General features: G+C 38.6%; 1 protein-coding gene across 2 annotated transcripts; it reads right to left on the bottom strand.

Annotated features, from left to right (window-relative positions):
* Positions 1-483: 483 nt before the first annotated feature.
* Positions 484-19,601, bottom strand: smarcal1 (SWI/SNF related, matrix associated, actin dependent regulator of chromatin, subfamily a-like 1). 2 transcript variants are annotated; one of them, XM_087804491.1, is made up of 18 exons: positions 19,369-19,601; positions 18,923-19,279; positions 18,546-18,849; positions 16,474-16,524; positions 16,152-16,412; positions 15,216-15,266; positions 14,963-15,149; positions 13,955-14,105; positions 12,092-12,253; positions 11,959-12,024; positions 7,009-7,149; positions 5,837-6,055; positions 4,645-4,715; positions 4,467-4,569; positions 4,212-4,394; positions 1,857-1,957; positions 1,690-1,786; positions 484-741 (listed from the first exon to the last, which is right to left on the bottom strand). In XM_087804491.1, exons 2-18 carry the CDS (start codon positions 19,229-19,231, stop codon positions 553-555), a joined length of 2,646 nt encoding a protein of 881 aa, XP_087660617.1. In that variant the 5' UTR covers positions 19,232-19,279; positions 19,369-19,601; the 3' UTR covers positions 484-552. The 2 variants fall into 2 exon arrangements, with proteins under 2 accessions (XP_087660617.1, XP_087660616.1); XM_087804490.1 differs by having other exon boundaries at positions 18,923-19,601.
* Between the last annotated feature and the right edge of the window lie 526 nt (positions 19,602-20,127).

The following is a 20,127-nucleotide window of genomic DNA, read 5'->3' as shown; positions in this document are numbered from 1 at the left end:
TGTGACCCTGGTCTAGAAAGATATTTACAAAAACTATTACTTTACTATACTTTAAGACTTTTGACAGTTTGATGGAAGACTTTTTAAAGCCAGTTGTATTTTTATAATCTCACGACATGTTTATGGAATTAAAATCAGTTTTTAATCAAATTATACGACAATAAAAACATTAAAATACTACGTTTAGGATTCAAAGGATATTTGTGGCTCAATGGGTTGATTTCTCCAAATATAAACGTCGTCACACAAAACATCTTGTACCTGCGTGAACGTGGATGAGACGAGGTCACCTGGTCGACCTGAAGGGAGGAGAAGACGGTCAAACATCTCGGAGCGATGAGAACACGAGTTATGACGGAGTACCCGGGGAGGTGACGTGGAGAGGACGGTGTTCCTGAGCTTCTGCACAGAGAGGGGGAGCTGAAAACAGTAACAAGCAGATGGAGGTTCCAGCAGGAGGCGCCGCTCCGCTGACCTCCAGCAGCTCCGACTCAACGCGCCGTAGAAAATGAGTTAATTTATTGAAATATTTACACAAAATTACACAAGTTTTTAAAATAAAAATGATCTTTTCTGCTCCTGCAGCGACTTGTCGGACGCGACGCGATGTTGACGAGCTGGACTCTCCGGGGGCGTGTCCTCCCAGTTGTCCAGCCCTTCCAGCAGGAAGTCGTCGTCGGCGACGTCGTCGGTGTTGAAGGATCTCTCGAACATCTCCTTGATGGTCGGCTGAGTCGGATCCTGGAGGAGGAACGTGGTTTCAGGAGCGTTAACGACATCAGTGCCTTAAGAACATCCAATGAATTTAACATTTAAACCTGTTTTTGATTGTTCATTATTTTGTTTGCTGAAGAGCTAAAGTGACAGTTCACCCAACATTTCAAATTCTAAAGTCGACTCAGGGTTGGGATTAATTTCCAGAGGAATATTTCCCCGGAGTACTTACGGTTTACGTCGCTATTATTCTTTAAACGTCTGACATGAATGAGTGTAAAATATAGACAATTCTTCTCATGTCGAGGCTTCAATACAAGGGGCGTTACTGACAAGCAGTATTTGAATGTTTTAGGTGTCTTTTTGGACGAAGATGAAGCTAGCAGCTAGCCTCGCAGCATGCCCAGCAGCCAGGTGAGCAGCTAGCCTAGCAGCCAGATTAGCAGCTAGCCTAGCAGCTAGCCAAGCAGCTAGCCCAGCAACGTCCAATTAAAACAATTTTAAAATATAGACTTGTAACATTCAATCCAAGATGGACGTTACAGTCGAGCAGTACGGAGGTATTTGGATGTTTTCAAGTGACTTTTTGGAGGAAGATGAAGACAAAGACAACTGAGCTACAGTCGCTACATTAAAATGAACAAACATTTTTGTGTATAACTCTAAAAAGCAACAGTGAATTTAAAAGACTATGAGTTGAAAAATATTGACTAAAAAAATGTATTTTTGAACTTTTGGAATAAGAATATCAAACTTTATGTGTAAAAAAAATATTCATTCATTTTAAAAATTAACTGAATATTATATTACGATGAACTAATTCAACCTGTTAATAAACAAATGAATGAATTGAATGACTTAAGAATCACTTTAATTAAATCCAATGCTTGTAAGAAACGTTTTCAACCTTTTAAATGTTTAATTTGTTCAATATTCCACTGCAACTGAATATGTAAGTCGAACACACAGCGGTACCTTCGAGTGGAAGCTGGACGTCAGAGCGTTGGACGACAGGTTGGACTCGGACAGACCGACCTGCTGCAGAACGTTCATCTTCCCCTGGATCATAGGCCTGAGAGAGAGAGAGAAAGATTGTTCCTCTGATGGTTTTTTAAGGTCAGCTTCTTCCACATGATGCTCACCACAGGTGGTCGTCGGCGGTTCCTTTGGCCACCAGGTAGTGGATGTTCACGTTGCTGGTCTGACCGATGCGATGGACCCGGTCCTCGGCCTGGATGAGAACCTGAGGACGGAACGGTGTCACGTTAACGTACGTTGAAGAAAACGCATCTTTTTACATCAATTAAATTAAATATATATAAATATATAAATATAAATCTGGCCCTTATTTCAATGCTCTGGGCTGTGAGTGGTTAAATAAACACGGATGAATGTTTACGCTGATCAAATGATCTACGATGAAGAAAAAGAAAATGATTGATGTCAGAAACCATAAAAGAAAACATACAAAAAGAAACACAGATCTGGACAGTAAACTGGTCCTGTAACAGACCATATTGTTAGATTAAAATCATTATACACTATACGTATACGCCATACTTAAATAAATGCTAAAAGATCATCAAAATATAAAGTATAAATTACTTGCTTCATCTAAGAGCTTAAATGTTTTAATACACATTCACAATCAACATTTCACTCCAGACTGACACACTGTTTCAAGACAAGCTTGGAACAGAATTAGAGACATGACACCGGTAATTTAAACGTCTGGTGTCTGCAAATCACACCTTTAATTGTAGATCAAAGAACGAAGCAAGACACTCCCGGGAAAGGGGGGCTAAAAGACGGAAACCCCCACGCGAGAACATTTGAATGATAAGTTTACAAGAAAACAAATTAGGAAGTTCTCTCCACGGGGGATCCTGACACAGGGAACTTGAAAGAACCATTTGGCCCGGAAAAGACGACCCTCTGGGCGGGAAATTTGCCTTAAATATAGCGATGTTTCTACAGATTGGGACCTTTTTTCGGGTCTATTGACCTGTACAGTCGCCTGAAGAAAGTGCGGCTGATCGATCGTAAAGCTTGTATTTTGTTTGACTTGAAGCGGCGAATAAAAGACCCGTGACACACTCTGTATTGACCATTTTTCTCCACGAAGCGAAGCATTAAGAACCGGAACGGGAAGTGACGTTGGAGCGACCGGAACGGACTCCGTGTTTTGATCGTTTTAATGTGTATAAGACAGTTCAGAGTAGACTGTACTTTCTGAGGAGGCTGCGATCATTGAACATCTGCAGGAAACTACATGTTCTACCATCTGTGGTGGTTTGATGCTGTGGTGTGTCGGGGTGGGAATGTGTCCAAGTGTCAACAGCTTGACATAGACGTAACATAACGGTCTACAAAGTAAAGAATATTTAGAGAATATCTTGGAATTGTTTTGGAATTCCAATATAAAACTCTATATATAAGGAAAAAATTCATTTATTTTCAATATATATATATATATATATATTTTAATTCAAATATTCAACAGACAAAAAAATCAGCCTTTAAATATAGAAATTATAGATACAAAAGTCCAACTCCCTTTCTTCAGACTCTCCCTGAAGTAAATAACCGGGTGATGATCTCAGTGTTTGTTCTCCTTTACTAAACAAATGTAAACTTGGGTGTTTTTATTTGATAAAGACATGTCTCTAGTTCAACTCTGCAGAAAACTGACCACAAACGGTTTCAATTGAGAAAAATCTCTAAACTTATGAAAATGTTGTCACAACGATGACCTGGATCTTATAATCCATGTGTTTGTTTCTTCTAGTTTGGACTATTGTAACAGTTTATTTTCGTGTCTAAACAAGAAGGATCTGTCTCGCCTGCAGTTCCAGAATTCTGAGCCGCTCTAGTAGAAGAACTCACATTTCTCCGATCCTTCAAACTCTTCACTGGCTGCCAGTTTCTTTCAGGATCATTATATTGGTTTTATTATAAGTCTTTGTATAATCATGGACTTCCATCATCTCGGTTTCTTATCTTATCTTTAACATATGTCACCATATCGACATGAACTTTCATCAACTTGCATTTATTTCAATCACACGCCTCGAGGACGACTCATGCAGTAATAACGAGCGACTTCACTCAAGTGTTCCGAGTGCTCTTGAGCAAGGATTAGCAGCGACCTTAGAGACTTAAAAAAACGGCAGGTTTCCACGGTAACAACGTTAGATCTGTTGAATAAAGTATGGTAAATGGCTCTTACTTATATAGTGCTTTCTATGCTTATTCAGCACTCAAAGCGCTTTACACCAAGTTACAAATTCACCCATTCATACTCACAATCACACAGTGATGGGAGTAGGCTGTGATGCAGCGTGCCAGCTCAACCATCAGGAGCAACCAGGGTAAAGTGTCTTGCTCAGGGACAGAACGCCACAATCTCGTCCGGAACTGGGATTGAACCCGCAACCTCTCAGACCACGAGTCAACCACTCTACCATCTGAGCTATGACGCCCCCCGTACGACTCACCCCGGGGTTCCAGAAGAGCTCTCCGAAGATGACCAGGTCGGCCGAGTGCAGGGTGATGCCCATGTTGGCGGCGGTGATGGACAGGACGGCGACGCAGCTCGACGTCGAGGACTGGAACTTGTTGCAGAGTCGCTGGCGCTCGGCGGAGGGCGTCGCGCCGTCGATGCGGATGTAGTCCACGTTCTGAGGACGAGAAGAAACAAACTCTTGGACTTTGAAAGAAAAAAGTGCCGACGTCGCAGAAGCACTTTCTACCTTCTTCACCAGCTCGGCGGTGATGTGGTCCAGGACCAGCTTGTGGTGAGCGAACACCAGGAACTTCTCCCGCCCGCACTCTAGCATGTCGCAGATGTATTCCCTGGAGACACGACGACGACACTTCCTCAAACATCTCCATCATCATCGACTGTGTGTGACGGCGTCGAGTACGTACATGATGGCTTGAAGCTTCGCCTCAGCTGTTTGGTTGTAGAAGAGGAGCAGCGCCTCCTTCTCCTCCTTTTTCTGGATCCAGATCAAAAACATCACATCAGAGACGTTTGGCGTCACATTCCTCTTTCAGAAACTTTCAACTCGTCGTCGAGTCGAGTCGGACACGAGCGTGAAAACGTGTTTGTGCTTCAACGAAGACATGAACATTATCTTAAGATGAGCGAGAAGGTTAAAGGAAGGTTTTCCCAGATGATCATCTCGACAAGACACATCCGTGTAACCAGGAAATGAAACTAGCAGAAGAGATTGATACAGATCAGAACATTAGGGTTCAAGAACTCTTTATCCTCGTCTGCAGTCTAGGTTAGGTTAGTTAGAACTTTATTGATCCTTCAGGAGGTCTCCTTCGGGAAATTGTTTTTTTTCCAATTAAACACAGCAATACAGCAATTATTCATAAAAATAAGAACAAGAACAAAGACAAATAAAGAGAAAGAACAAGATGATACAATCTTAGTCTAAAGATAAAGAACATAGATCAAAGAAAAATAACAAAGACAAAGGATACAAAGACTAACAGAATAGAACATCATGACACTTTTACTCCACTCCTGCCCATGGAATATTACTTAATTTAATGCATTTTAGTTAATTACCTATTATTATTGTTATTATATGCCAATTTATTATCATGTCTCCTACTTTATTGTATTTTATTGTTTTAATTAATTTTATTTATATTATTTTATTCAGTAAAATCATTCTTTCATTTTCTACCACTTTATCCCTTATGGGGGTCGCGGGAGACTGGAGTCTATCCCAGTATCATAGGGCGAGAGGCAGGGGACACCCTGGACAGGACGCCAGACTGTCTCAGCACACACAAAGACGGACAACCATTCACACACACACTCATACCTACGGATACCTAATTTCCCTCAAGTTCTCAATCGACCTCTGTATGTTTTTGGACTGTGGGAGGAAACCGGAGTGTCCGGAGTAAACCCACGCAACACTGGGGAGAAACATACAAACTACACACTGAAAAAATACAGATCCCAGCAAATCACAATGAGCAACAGTGGCAAGAAAAAAAACGTTCCTTTGACCAGCGGAAACCTCGAGCAGAACCAGACTCCGTGTGAACATCTGCGATTCAACGCATTTAAAGAATCGCTTCGTGAATCACTTACGTTGCGATGTTCTTTGTTCAGTTCCTGCGCGGCGGCCGACAGCGCGGCTTTGGTGCGGCTGCTGACGCCGTCCACCGTCACCGTCACCACTTTGCGTTGTTTGGCCGGAAGTTGCGAGAGAACCTCGGACTTGAGGCGCCGCAGCATCAGAGACTCGGACAGCAGCAGCTTCAACTCGCCCAGGTGGGAGGAGCCGGAATAATCCCAGCCCCACGTCATCTGGAGGCCGACAGGTGGACGAGGAGAAGAAAAACTTGTGATCGGAACATTTTTCACAACAACCGTGTTTTCCGGACTATAAGTGGCTTCGGAGCACAAGTCGCTCCAGCCATAAAATTCATAATAAAGAAGGAAAAACATATATTGGTCGCACTGGAGTATAAGTCGCGTTTTTCTGGGGAAATTTATTTGATAAAATCCAACACCAAGAACAGACATGTCATCTTGAAAGACAATTTAAAATAAAAATAGAATAGAGGCAACAACAGGCTGAATAATTGTATGTTACGTTACATGACACAACTTAGAACGTGCCTGGTATGTTAAGTAAGTAAGTAAGTAAGTAAGTAAGTAAGTCATTTTTATTTATATAGCGCTTTTCCAGACCAGGGTCACAAAGCGCTTAAACAATCAAAACAATATTCAATAAAGTATATACTTTAAAGGTCAAGATACAGGAGTTCCAGAAAATCAAGGAAAAGCCTGAACAAATAGAAACGTCTTAAGATGTTTCTTAAAGGAGTCAGTAGTTAACATAACATATTAAGAGCTATTCAGAGAACTATAGCATAAATAACTAAGAAGTTTACCAAACCATCCGTGTAACTCCAAATAACTCAAATCCAATGAAATCTTCTTCATCGGTCTCACTTTTAAACTAACTAACTACGGAGGTAGAAGATGCTTCCTCTTCTACGTGGAAATTATCAACACAGGCCTAGAGCGCCCTCTTGTGGTTTAGTGTGAAAATAACATGTGAAATGATATACCGGTAATAATGTGTTAATAATTTCACACATAAGTCGCTCCAGAGTATAAGTCGCTCCCCCGGACAAACTATGAAAAAAAACTGCGACTTATAGTCCGGAAAATACGGTATTTTCAATTAAAAAAAAAAAAAATTATATTCCAGCACAAAAGATATTTCGGTCTAAGTATCTTCATGATTTTACCTGTCGGGCGTCGCAGTAGCGAACGCCGAACTCGTGAAAGCGCGGAAACAGCGTCGGTTTGACAGCGAGGATCTGAGTGTAGAGCTCGGACGGTCTGGACATGGCGGGGGTTCCCGAGAGAAGGATGACCCTCTTGGCCGCCTGGAGAGAAGAAGCACTTATGAGTCACAGAAGCTACTGAAACTCGACTTGATCAAGAACCAGTGAATCTGAAGAGGAAACGAGACGAACACACAAAATTGACTCGACTTTTATACATTTTTTCTAATCGTCTTAACATAGTTTGTTTTATTTTTAGTTTGTATTTCTTTGATCCATGAAGCTACTTTATATACTTCCTGTTCCTGCTTCTTCCTTGTTTTGTTAATTATTTCGTTAGACTTTAAGTAAGTTAGGTGTGTATACTGTCAAGAATCTGTTGATACGTTGCATATCATAGAAGCTGCTGGCGTCGACTGTATCCTCTCGTCCTCAGTCTCCACCAAAATATATCCAAACATCGGCTTTAAAAGCTGCTGGAGTCGACTGTATCCTCTCGTCCTCAGTCTCCACCAAAATATATCCAAACATCGGCTTTAAAAGCTGCTGGAGTCGACTGTATCCTCTCGTCCTCAGTCTCCACCAAAATATATCCAAACATCGGCTTTAAAAGCTGCTGGAGTCGACTGTATCCTCTAGTCCTCAGTCTCCACCAAAATATATCCAAACATCGGCTTTAAAAGCTGCTGGAGTCGACTGTATCCTCTAGTCCTCAGTCTCCACCAAAATATATCCAAACATCGGCTTTAAAAGCTGCTGGAGTCGACTGTATCCTCTCGTCCTCAGTCTCCACCAAAATATATCCAAACATCGGCTTTAAAAGCTGCTGGAGTCGACTGTATCCTCTAGTCCTCAGTCTCCACCAAAATATATCCAAACATCGGCTTTAAAAGATGCTGGAGTCGACTGTATCCTCTCGTCCACAGTCTCCACCAAAATATATCCAAACATCGGCTTTAAAAGCTGCTGGAGTCGACTGTATCCTCTCGTCCTCAGTCTCCACCAAAATATATCCAAACATCGGCTTTAAAAGCTGCTGGAGTCGACTGTATCCTCTCGTCCTCAGTCTCCACCAAAATATATCCAAACATCGGCTTTAAAAGCTGCTGGAGTCGACTGTATCCTCTCGTCCTCAGTCTCCACCAAAATATATCCAAACATCGGCTTTAAAAGCTGCTGGAGTCGACTGTATCCTCTCATCTAGAGGCCGAAAGTATAATTGCAGCACAAACACGGTGAATATTTGCTTGTTAATAGTAAATAAAAATGATGATAGTTATATTTTCTGAAAATTAACAATAAAATATGTTTTGAAAACAAAAATCTTTTTTATCCCGTTTAATATCGATGCATTGATGTTTATCATCGATAAGTTATCATTTAAATAATAAATCAGCATCTAAGTGTCTCAACATTTTCTTGACCCCTTATACAAGTTGTGTACTTGATTACACCGTTAAATAAACGCTGTGTTTTTACATGAAGACACCAGATATTACAATAGATCCAGATTATGAAAGGAAAAATCCAAGAATGTATTTTTAAATCCTGGATCCACTGAGAGCTGGGACTCAGCGGCAGAAGAGATTCATTCATTCCAGAAGAAGTGGACGTTATGTCTTCTATTTTTATAACTGCTGTGAAACAGCATCTTCTGCTCGACAGGCGTTTTCATTTCACTGCCAAGATGCCGTTTTATTGGCGTCGCCCGGTGTTTGCCATCTGCCCGCTGGAGTGGAAGAGAATTAATACTGAAGAGAACGATATCCTTAAGAGGCTCGAGGGAGCAGAGGTGAGTCTGTCTGGTCGACTCGTTCAAACAACCCTGGAGACGACGAGTGTATATATGACAATATATCGTATGAACACATTCTTGTCAATGCAAACATCTCATTCATAATCGTATTTAAAGCTTCAATCATCTGCTTAGAACAGAACAGATTCATGAATAAAGATTTGATAAAAAAAAATGTATCAATACATTTATTATTTACTATTAACAAACGAATATTCACCGTGTTTCTTCATGTTTGCTACAGTCGACTCCGGCAGCTTTTAAAGCTGATGTTTGGATATATTTTGGTGGAGAATGAGGACGAGAGGATACAGTCGACTCCAGCAGCTTTTAAAGCTGATGTTTGGATATATTTTGGTGGAGAATGAGGACGAGAGGATACAGTCGACTCCAGCAGCTTTTAAATCTGATGTTTGGATATATCTTGGTGGAGACTGAGGACGAGAGGATACAGTCGACTCCAGCAGCTTTTAAAGCTGATGTTTGGATATATTTTGGTGGAGACTGAGGACGAGAGGATACAGTCGACTCCAGCAGCTTTTAAATCTGATGTTTGGATATATCTTGGTGGAGACTGAGGACGAGAGGATACAGTCGACTCCAGCAGCTTTTAAAGCTGATGTTTGGATATATTTTGGTGGAGAATGAGGACGAGAGGATACAGTCGACTCCAGCAGCTTTTAAAGCTGATGTTTGGATATATTTTGGTGGAGAATGAGGACGAGAGGATACAGTCGACTCCAGCAGCTTTTAAAGCTGATGTTTGGATATATTTTGGTGGAGAATGAGGACGAGAGGATACAGTCGACTCCAGCAGCTTTTAAAGCTGATGTTTAGATATATTTTGGTGGAGGCTGAGGACGAGAGGATACAGTCGACTCCAGCAGCTTTTAAATCTGATGTTTGGATATATTTTGGTGGAGACTGAGGACGAGAGGATACAGTCGACTCCAGCAGCTTTTAAAACTGATGTTTGGATATATTTTGGTGGAGGCTGAGGACGAGAGGATACAGTCGACTCCAGCAGCTTTTAAATCTGATGTTTGGATATATTTTGGTGGAGACTGAGGACGAGAGGATACAGTCGACTCCAGCAGCTTTTAAAACTGACGTTTGGATATATTTTGGTGGAGACTGAGGACGAGAAGATACAGTCGACTCCAGCAGCTTTTAAAACTAAAGTTTGGATATATTTTGGTGGAGACTGAGGACGAGAGGATACAGTCGACTCCAGCAGCTTTTAAAGCTGATTTTTGGATATATCTTGGTGGAGACTGAGGACGAGAGGATACAGTCGACTCCAGCAGCTTTTAAAGCTGACGTTTGGATATATTTTGGTGGAGACTGAGGACGAGAGGATACAGTCGACTCCAGCAGCTTTTAAAGCTGACGTTTGGATATATTTTGGTGGAGACTGAGGACGAGAGGATACAGTCGACTCCAGCAGCTTTTAAAACTGACGTTTGGATATATTTTGGTGGAGAATGAGGACGAGAGGATACAGTCGACTCCAGCAGCTTTTAAAGCTGATGTTTGGATATATTTTGGTGGAGAATGAGGACGAGAGGATACAGTCGACTCCAGCAGCTTTTAAAGCTGATGTTTAGATATATTTTGGTGGAGGCTGAGGACGAGAGGATACAGTCGACTCCAGCAGCTTTTAAATCTGATGTTTGGATATATTTTGGTGGAGACTGAGGACGAGAGGATACAGTCGACTCCAGCAGCTTTTAAAACTGATGTTTGGATATATTTTGGTGGAGGCTGAGGACGAGAGGATACAGTCGACTCCAGCAGCTTTTAAATCTGATGTTTGGATATATTTTGGTGGAGACTGAGGACGAGAGGATACAGTCGACTCCAGCAGCTTTTAAAACTGACGTTTGGATATATTTTGGTGGAGACTGAGGACGAGAAGATACAGTCGACTCCAGCAGCTTTTAAAACTAAAGTTTGGATATATTTTGGTGGAGACTGAGGACGAGAGGATACAGTCGACTCCAGCAGCTTTTAAAGCTGATTTTTGGATATATCTTGGTGGAGACTGAGGACGAGAGGATACAGTCGACTCCAGCAGCTTTTAAAGCTGACGTTTGGATATATTTTGGTGGAGACTGAGGACGAGAGGATACAGTCGACTCCAGCAGCTTTTAAAGCTGACGTTTGGATATATTTTGGTGGAGACTGAGGACGAGAGGATACAGTCGACTCCAGCAGCTTTTAAAACTGACGTTTGGATATATTTTGGTGGAGACTGAGGACGAGAGGATACAGTCGACTCCAGCAGCTTTTAAAACTGACGTTTGGATATATTTTGGTGGAGACTGAGGACGAGAGGATACAGTCGACTCCAGCAGCTTTTAAAACTGAAGTTTGGATATATTTTGGTGGAGACTGAGAACGAGAGGATACAGTCGACTCCAGCAGCTTTTAAAGCTGATGTTTGGATATATTTTGGTGGAGACTGAGGACGAGAGGATACAGTCGACTCCAGCAGCTTTTAAAGCCGATTGTTGGATATATTTTGGTGGAGACTGAGGACGAGAGGATATAGTCGACTCCAGCAGCTTTTAAAGCTGATGTTTGGATATATTTTGGTGGAGACTGAGGACGAGAGGATACAGTCGACTCCAGCAGCTTTTAAAGCTAATATTTGGATATATTTTGGTGGAGACTGAGGACGAGAGGATACAGTCGACTCCAGCAGCTTTTAAAGCTGACGTTTGGATATATTTTCGTGGAGACTGAGGACGAGAGGATATAGTCGACTCCAGCAGCTTTTAAAGCTAATATTTGGATATATTTTGGTGGAGAATGAGGACGAGAGGATACAGTCGACTCCAGCAGCTTTTAAAGCCGATTGTTGGATATATTTTGGTGGAGACTGAGGACGAGAGGATACAGTCGACTCCAGCAGCTTTGATGATATGCAACGTATCAACAGATTCTTGACAGTATACACATTAAAGTCTGACAAAATAATTAACAAAACAAGGAAGAAGCAGGAACAGGAAGTAAAAAAATAAAACTTCAAACTTTGATCAGCGTCGGGTTCAGTCGGTAAATCTGAAGCCGAACAAGTGGATTGGAGAACTTGAAGCGTGAAGAGACGTCACCTGGAGCAGAGGCAGAGCAGCTTTGCATCGAGCCGTCTTCATGTTCTTCAGGAAGTGACACTCGTCCTGAACACATCAAGACAAAGTTTTAGACTCGATGAAAATGTCGACCCCCCCACTGATCCGAACCCACCATGATGAGGACGTTGAAGGGCTTTCCCGGCTTCTGCTTGTTCACGCGGCTCAGCAGGTCGTAGCTGATGATGTTGACGGCGCCGGCGTGAAGCTCGTCTTTGGCCTTCACCACCACGTTGATGCTGTCGGGACTCAGCGAGGGCAGCCAGCGTCTGAACGCCTGCGGACACGTCACGACTGCGTGAGGTTTTCTCTCGGGTTCATCGATCGTCTTCGCTCTCCTTTCTTTCACGTGTCGAACTCAATCACACGAGGGTCAACATCTTCTGGTAGTTTTAGTCGCAGGGTTGATAGAACTGTATGTTTGTTGAACCGTTTTCAAGACTTTGGGGAATTAAGTCAAGTTACAACTCCATCTAACGTGTTTAGGGAAAGTTTTACAACAATATTTATGTTTTTTTAACATGAAATAAATGTATTTTTAGTTCCATGTCTTCGACTCCCATCATGAGTTGATTCCATTATATTTTAATGAATAAATGAGATTTGAAACTAACATACAGTCTTATTTATGACGGGTTAAAAAAGAAGATGTAATTTAGAAAATTGGATTTAAGACAATTTAATGCTAAATTAATGCAATATAAGATTCATGAATCAGCAGGAATCCTGGTGAGTGATTTTGAACTTATTAATATTTATATTTGTACTTTTTTATATACAATCATTCTATGCAATATTTAAAACATTATTTATTCATTATATTTATACTATATTGCATTATTTTTAACTTATTAATATGTATATATACTTTTGTATATACATTCATTCTATGCAATATTTAAAACATTATTTAATCATTATGTTAATACTATATTTCACAATTGTTTAACTTATTTATTTTTATACTTTTTTATATACAATCATTCTATGCAATATTTAAAACATTATTTATTCATTATGTTTATACTATATTGCACAATTTTTTAACTTATTAAATTTGTACTATTTTACATACATTAATTCTATGCAATATTTAAAACAGTATTTATTTATTCTGTTTATACTATATTGCACAATTTTTAACTCATTTATATTTATACTTTTTTATATACATTACTTATATGCAATATTTAAAAAACGTTATTTATTTATTCTGTTTATATTATATTGCCCAATTTTTTACTTATTTATATTTATACTTTTTTATATACAATCATTCTATGCAATATTTAAAACATTATTTATTTATTCTGTTTATACTATATTGCACTATTTTTAACTTATTAAATTTATACTTTTTTACATACATTTATTATATGCAATATTTAAAAAACATCATTTATTTATTCTGTTTAAATTATATTGCACAATTTTCAACTTATTTATATTTATACTTTTTTATATACAATCATTCTATGCAATATTTAAACAGTATTTATTTATTCTATTTTTACTATATTGCACCATTTTTAACTTATTAAATTTGTACTTTTTTTTTACATAAATTCATTCTATGCAATATTTAAAACAATATTTATTTATTCTGTTTATACTATATTGCACTATACTGAACTTATTCATATTTATACTTTTTTATATACATTAATTATATGCAATATTTAAAAAACATTATTTATTTATTCTGTTTATACTATATTGCACAATTATTAATACTATATTTATACTTTTTTATATATATTCATTCTATGAAACATTTAAAACATTATTTACTCATTCTATTAATACTGTAGTGCACTTTTTTTTAAACTTATTAATATTTATTTTTATACTTTTTATATAAACATTCACTCTATGCTGTGTTTTTTTAACGGTTGCCAAGCAACGAAATTTGGTGCCGATGATCACTTTGTTCAGTGGACAAGATGAAAGTGTTGGTTAAACACAAACAAAGGCGCACCTCTGCCCAGGTGAAGCGCACGGACGAGGGGGCCACGACCAGCAGGGGCCACTCCTTCCTGTAGTACGACGCTATGCAAATGGCCTGAACCGTTTTTCCCAAACCCATGTCGTCGGCCAGCAGCAGGCGCCCCTGTTTGGACACAGCGAAACTACAACACCACAAATTACTTTCGTGCACGAGTGACGCGCGCACGTGGATTAACATCAGTGTCATCAGATTATTGAACCATCGAAGTGAACATTTTAATCGGTGAAACTTTTTTCTTATTTTTTTAAGTTGAAATGTTTTTTAAATGATGGAATTCAATAACTTGTGTTAACGGTTGGATTTGTTTTTTTCAATACAATTCACACATATAATAATAATAATAATCTCTATTTATATAGCGCCTTTCTAGACCAGGGTCACAAAGCGCTACACAATATTCTATTATTCCAACATTCTTTATAAAAGGCTACAAATTAAAATTTAATTCATATTTAATTTAGATTTTTTTTTTTAATAATTATTGGAAATTGAAACTCTTTGTGTGAAAAATAAATATTTAAACATATTCAAATGTATAAATTAGTTAAAAAAAACTAAACAAATGTAACATTTCAATGTAATAATTTAGTTATAATAATATAATAATATATATATAATAATTTAATTAAATTGTATAAATAAAAATAAGTAAAAAATTGCGCAATATAGTTTAAACAGAATTAATAAATAACGTTTTTTAAATATTGCATATAATTAACGTATTTAAAAAAGTATAAATATAAATAAGTTAAAAATTGTGCAATATAGTATAAACAGAGTAAATAAATAATGTTTTAAATATTGCATAGAATGAATGTATATACAATTGTACAAAAATAAATATTAAATTTAAATTAATTAATTAATTAAAAAAAGTTCTATATTTTTGAAATGTTAAATTCTGATGACACTGATTGACGTGCACACACACACACACACACACACACACACACACACACACACACACACAGAACCTACTTGACCCCCTCCTTCTGAAAGGGCATGAGGCTGCTGGTGATCGTGGGGTCCACGGACGACAGGTCCGCCTGAGGAACGACGTCGGGCGAGCTGGTCCGCTGCCCGTCCAGCCTGGCAGAGAAGGCCTGGACGATGGCCCGGGGAAGAGGCTCCACCTCCACTGCTGCGATCCCGCCGAGCATCTCCACTGGAGGAGGAACAGCATCACAGTCAGACAAGATGGCGGCTCCGAAGACGAAGACCATCGACTCACTCAGTCGCCCGTAATCCTCCAGCGAGAAACTCCACTTCCTCGTAGCAGTGTCTGCGGAATTAAAACAATCTTCAGTCAGAGTTTAGTGGAAGTTTTTCATCATAATATTGAATAGATTCACATTTTTAACTCTAATTACGCACTAATTATTGTTATTAAAAGGGTTTTTTTAACGTTGAAATCAATCATTTTTATAAAGAAAGGTGGAATTTATCTATTTATTTTTTATATAAAATTTTATTTAAAATGTGTAAGAATATGTTTTTAATATTTTTCCTATTTGAATAATTCAAAACAACATTTAAAAATTCAATATTTTTAATTAGTAGCCATTTAAATTAAATATTGAATTCTCATTGAATTTAAAAGACTACGAATTAAAAATTTAGAATTTAGAAATTATGTTTTTAGTTATTCAAGTTAAAGTGTTTACACAAAAAAACGATTGTAAAAACATTTTTAAACATTTTAAATTATAAATTATAAAAAAAAAGCAAAATAAATGCCACCTTTCTTTTTAAAAATTGATAAAAAAAATAATAATAATTCTAGGTTAAAAAAACAACTGCATTTTAATAACAATATTTAGGAGTTACATTTTTAATTATTATTTATTAGAATCATAATAATCAAATTCTTTGAAAAGAAAAATCGATTAATTTTGACAATATTCTTTGTATAAAAAAGAAATTCAATGTAGAAATGATTGAATTAAATTATGCCCAAAAACCATTTAATGCTTAAAACAAAAACATTGAAATAAATAAATAAAATGTCAACATGTGAAAATTCATCATTTATTAATTTTCTACCGCTTTATCCCTTATGGGGGTCACGGGGAGACTGGAGTCTAACCACTGTGTCCCCCTCATGTGAAACTTTAAATAAACTCATCCAACTCTCTGTTGCCACTGATTCACTTCCATGAATTCTCACCATAACTCTTGGAGGGCATTTGTTTGAAGGCGGCGATGACGTCGGCATGGTAACCCACGTCCACCTCGAACCTGCTGGGCGTGACCAGGACGCACTGGCCCTGCACGGAGGCCCCCGGCTTCTCCCAGTGGCTGCACAGCTTCAGCAGAGCGCCGAGCGCGGCGCCGTCACGTGCACGACTGGTCGCCGCCGCCACGTCCACGGCCTCCATGCCCGGCAGCGGCGCCAGAGACACGCTGGCGATGGAGGCGGCTTCCTCCACTGGAAGGTCAAAAGGTCAAAAGAGACAGGACCAGGAACTCTGTGCCTCGAGCAGACTCACTTAGAAGACGATAGTCCATCAGATTAAAGTTCCACATCTTGGTGACCGGGTCTGGAGGAGAGAAGCATGTGTTAGCGACGGAAATTATTATTTTTTTACTTTAGTTAATCTTTGAAATAATTAATATTAAGTGTTGTTTCTACATTTTTCTCACTTTAATATCACATTCATAAATGTCAGTTTTTCACACAAGTAACAGATTACATCTACAGACGTGTGTCAGTGTCAGAATTTAACATTTGAAATGTTCTTTATTCATTTATTGAAATACTGTATAGGTTTACATGGACATTCAATTATTTGAAAGGTCGATTGAAAATGTATGAAAGGTTGAATGGGTTTTATAGAATAATTGAATTAAATAGTTTCTATGAAATACAAACACGTAGAAAATAATTAAATTTAGATTTATTATTCCACTGTTGTTTTAGTGAAACATATTTTTATTTATTACTTGCATTTTTGTACCAACTAATTCACAATGAAAATAATCATTTGGATCTTAGAATTCATGCATTTGTGTCGTTTAGACTATTGTAACAGTTTATTTTCATGTCTAAACAAGAAGGATCGTCTCGCCTGCAGTTCATACAAAACTCTGCAGCCAGAATTCTGAGCCGCTCTAGTAGAAGAACTCACATTTCTCCTTCAAACTCTTCACTGGACGCTCTAGTAGAAGAACTCACATTTCTCCTTCAAACTCTTCACTGGCTGCTCTAGTAGAAGAACTCACATTTCTCCTTCAAACTCTTCACTGGCTGCTCTAGTAGAAGAACTCACATTTCTCCTTCAAACTCTTCACTGGCTGCTCTAGTAGAAGAACTCACATTTCTCCTTCAAACTCTTCACTGGCTGCTCTAGTAGAAGAACTCACATTTCTCCTTCAAACTCTTCACTGGCTGCTCTAGTGGAAGAACTCACATTTCTCCTTCAAACTCTTCACTGGCTGCTCTAGTAGAAGAACTCACATTTCTCCTTCAAACTCTTCACTGGCTGCCAGTTTCTTTATTTTACAATTCTGGTTCTTACTTTCAGATCTATTCATGGTCAGACCTTATTGAATTTAGATTTATTATTGTACTGTCGTTTTAGTGATTTTTTATTTTATTTATTACTTGCATTTTTGTACCAACTGATTCACAATGAAAATAATAATTTTGGTTTTCATTTAAGGATTATAAACTCGTTGTCCTAAAGTCTATTCGTAGCAGTTTGAGTGAGTACGTGTGTGTCTCAGAGTATTTGAATCATGGATACACAACACAACTTTAGTTTGTGCTCAGGTTCATATCAAACATTAATAACATCTTTTCTTTAGATTTAGTGTCGACTTTCACAGGTTCTGAAGGTCAGAGTTCCAACATTTGGTCACTGAAAATGTTTTGTTTTCACACATCTTTTCGTGCTTTTGGTTCGTTTTTTTAAATCCCAAAAAGAACTGGAGAGATTCTTAATGAATCATATTCAATTATGGCTGGAAATTGTCAATCAAAACATCTTTATAGACTTTAATCACGCGGGAAAAAAGAAACAAAACCATATATTCGAAACCTTTCATGACTTAATTGCAGACATGATTGGTTTTATTTCAAAAGAGGTGCTTTGAGAGAAACAAACACAAGTCCTTAAAGCATTTGATACCGGGCCGCGCAGAAATAGAAATTAAATGATTTATTATATCTGTTGTACTGATTAGTACTGCCTTAATGTTTTTTATTATTTAAAAATAATTAAGGATGTTCCTTGAAGTAACATTAACGTGACTTTTTTCAGTGGAGTTTACAAAAAGTAAAGTATCAAAAACAATTAAAAGACAAATTCTGAGACTAAACGTTCGCATTATTTTTATTCTTGTTGTGTTTTTATCTGTAGGACGTTCTTTGAAAACCACATCAAACCAGCCTGTGGTTCAGAAGGTTGAGGATCCTGGTCCAGACACAAAACTTCAGAAAAAGTTTATACTATGATTCAACACATTGATGTATCGACAATAGTGTCTTTAACAGATGTAAGACGATGAAATGCAAAAATAATAACAATAATAAACATACATTAGATTGGATGTTTCTCACCATAGTTCTTGGACGGCATGGACTTGAACACGGCGATGAGCTGCGGCTGGTATCGAACCTCGACTCTGAAGCGCTCGTCTGAATGAGACACGCACTTCCCTCGGACCGACACGACGGGCTTCGTGGCCGGACCCGCCGCCCTGGAGGGTGAAGAGACCGGAGCCGCCGGATTCTGAGGCTTGTTCGGCGGCTTATAGAACGAGGAGACGCCGCCGTTGGAGTTGACGGACGCGGCTTTAGGTTTGACTGGATTCACACTGAAGCTGCTGACGTTTGTCTGAGGAAGAGGGCTGATGAGTTGGATCTGGAAGAGAAAAAAAAAGGGGGGAATGAATGAATAACGTCAAGTAAACTTTGCAACATTTATGGGATGTTACCTGTTTGGGGATTGACTTTTTTTCATTGACGATCTTGTTCTCGTTGTTTACATAAACACTGGAGCTGTGACAGTCGTTTTTAAGAGGTGGGGCGAACCGTTTGGATGCAGGAGGATGACCTGGAGACTCCTGGTGTTGGGGATCAGGTCTAGGATCTGTCAGGAGTCTCTTCAGAGATGGTTGGATCACAGGTGAAGAGGCAGAGTTCTGACCCAGAGATGGTTGGATCACAGGTGAAGAGTTCTGACCCAGAGATGGTTGGATCACCGGTGAAGAGTTCTGACCCAGTCTCTGAGCTCTCCTCTCCATAGCCTTCCGCCTGTTCTCGTCGATCTGACGCTGCTGCTCGGATGTCAACTGGTTAGACATGATGGAGACGAACCTCGTAAGATTTGTCTAAGAGAAAATAACAATTAAATCCAGATTTTCTACCTCATCCTACTCACAGCTAAAGTCCTTCCATCACAACATGGTTTAACTTCCGTCCAAAGCTAGCAGCTAACGTTTGCTAACGGATAAAAACATTAACGATACGCGATTTTTCGCAACTTTTGCCGTTTTGCAGCGATTAAAAGTGTGTCCGACGGAGAATAAAGACCGTAAAAAACTTTAAAAAGAGAGAAAGGGTCCGATGGGCGCTGAACACGGAACTATTTGCAGGAGCACCGGGGAAACTTAGATCTGCCGCGCAGGAAGTGACGTACAATAACAACCATGTGTTGTAAGGGGAACGAAAAAGGTTTTGTCTAAATTACTGATATCACGTAACCAATAAAAGTAACTCAAAACTAATTTAATATTAAGATGAACATTCAATGTACCCTTAATTTGCTTTAATAATGAGAAGGAAAAAAAATGATTTAAAACATTTTAAAGCAATAAGAATTACTTTTGTTGAGTATTTCACAAGTGGCATTGATAAGATATATGTTTTCTTATTTTTATATTATTATTATTATATGAGAGAATTGTTGAAGAATGAGGTTAAACGTAATAATAATCAGAGCTTTTCACTTTTTCAACCTTGTAGGTATGATTGTTTTGACTTTAATATAAGGACATATAGTTGTTGACACGTAAACATTTGTTTGTTTATTTCTCTACAGCCGTCGCTAAGGGATACCTCACTGTTGACTCTTTTAAAGCTGCTTTTGTCTCTTGAAATGACAGGATATGAATGTGTTTCACGCTCTGATCGATTCAAA

The sequence above is a fragment of the Callionymus lyra genome, chromosome 12, assembly GCF_982586985.1.
Source record: "Callionymus lyra chromosome 12, fCalLyr1.hap1.1, whole genome shotgun sequence".
Lineage (NCBI taxonomy): Eukaryota > Metazoa > Chordata > Actinopteri > Syngnathiformes > Callionymidae > Callionymus > Callionymus lyra.
This window is presented reverse-complemented; position numbering and strand designations above follow the sequence as displayed.

What these genes read in the sequence shown, in the direction of transcription:
- smarcal1 (XM_087804490.1), bottom strand. Translation starts at nt 19,291, where the DNA reads ATGTCTAACCAGTTGACATCCGAGCAGCAGCGTCAGATCGACGAGAAC. An exon ending in CATGCCGTCCAAGAACTATG is followed by an intron (nt 16,525 to 18,545) that starts GTGAGAAACATC and finishes TCTCTCCTCCAG; the next exon opens with ACCCGGTCACCAAGATGTGG. An exon ending in GCGAAGCTTCAAGCCATCAT is followed by an intron (nt 4,570 to 4,644) that starts GTACGTACTCGA and finishes TCGTGTCTCCAG; the next exon opens with GGAATACATCTGCGACATGC.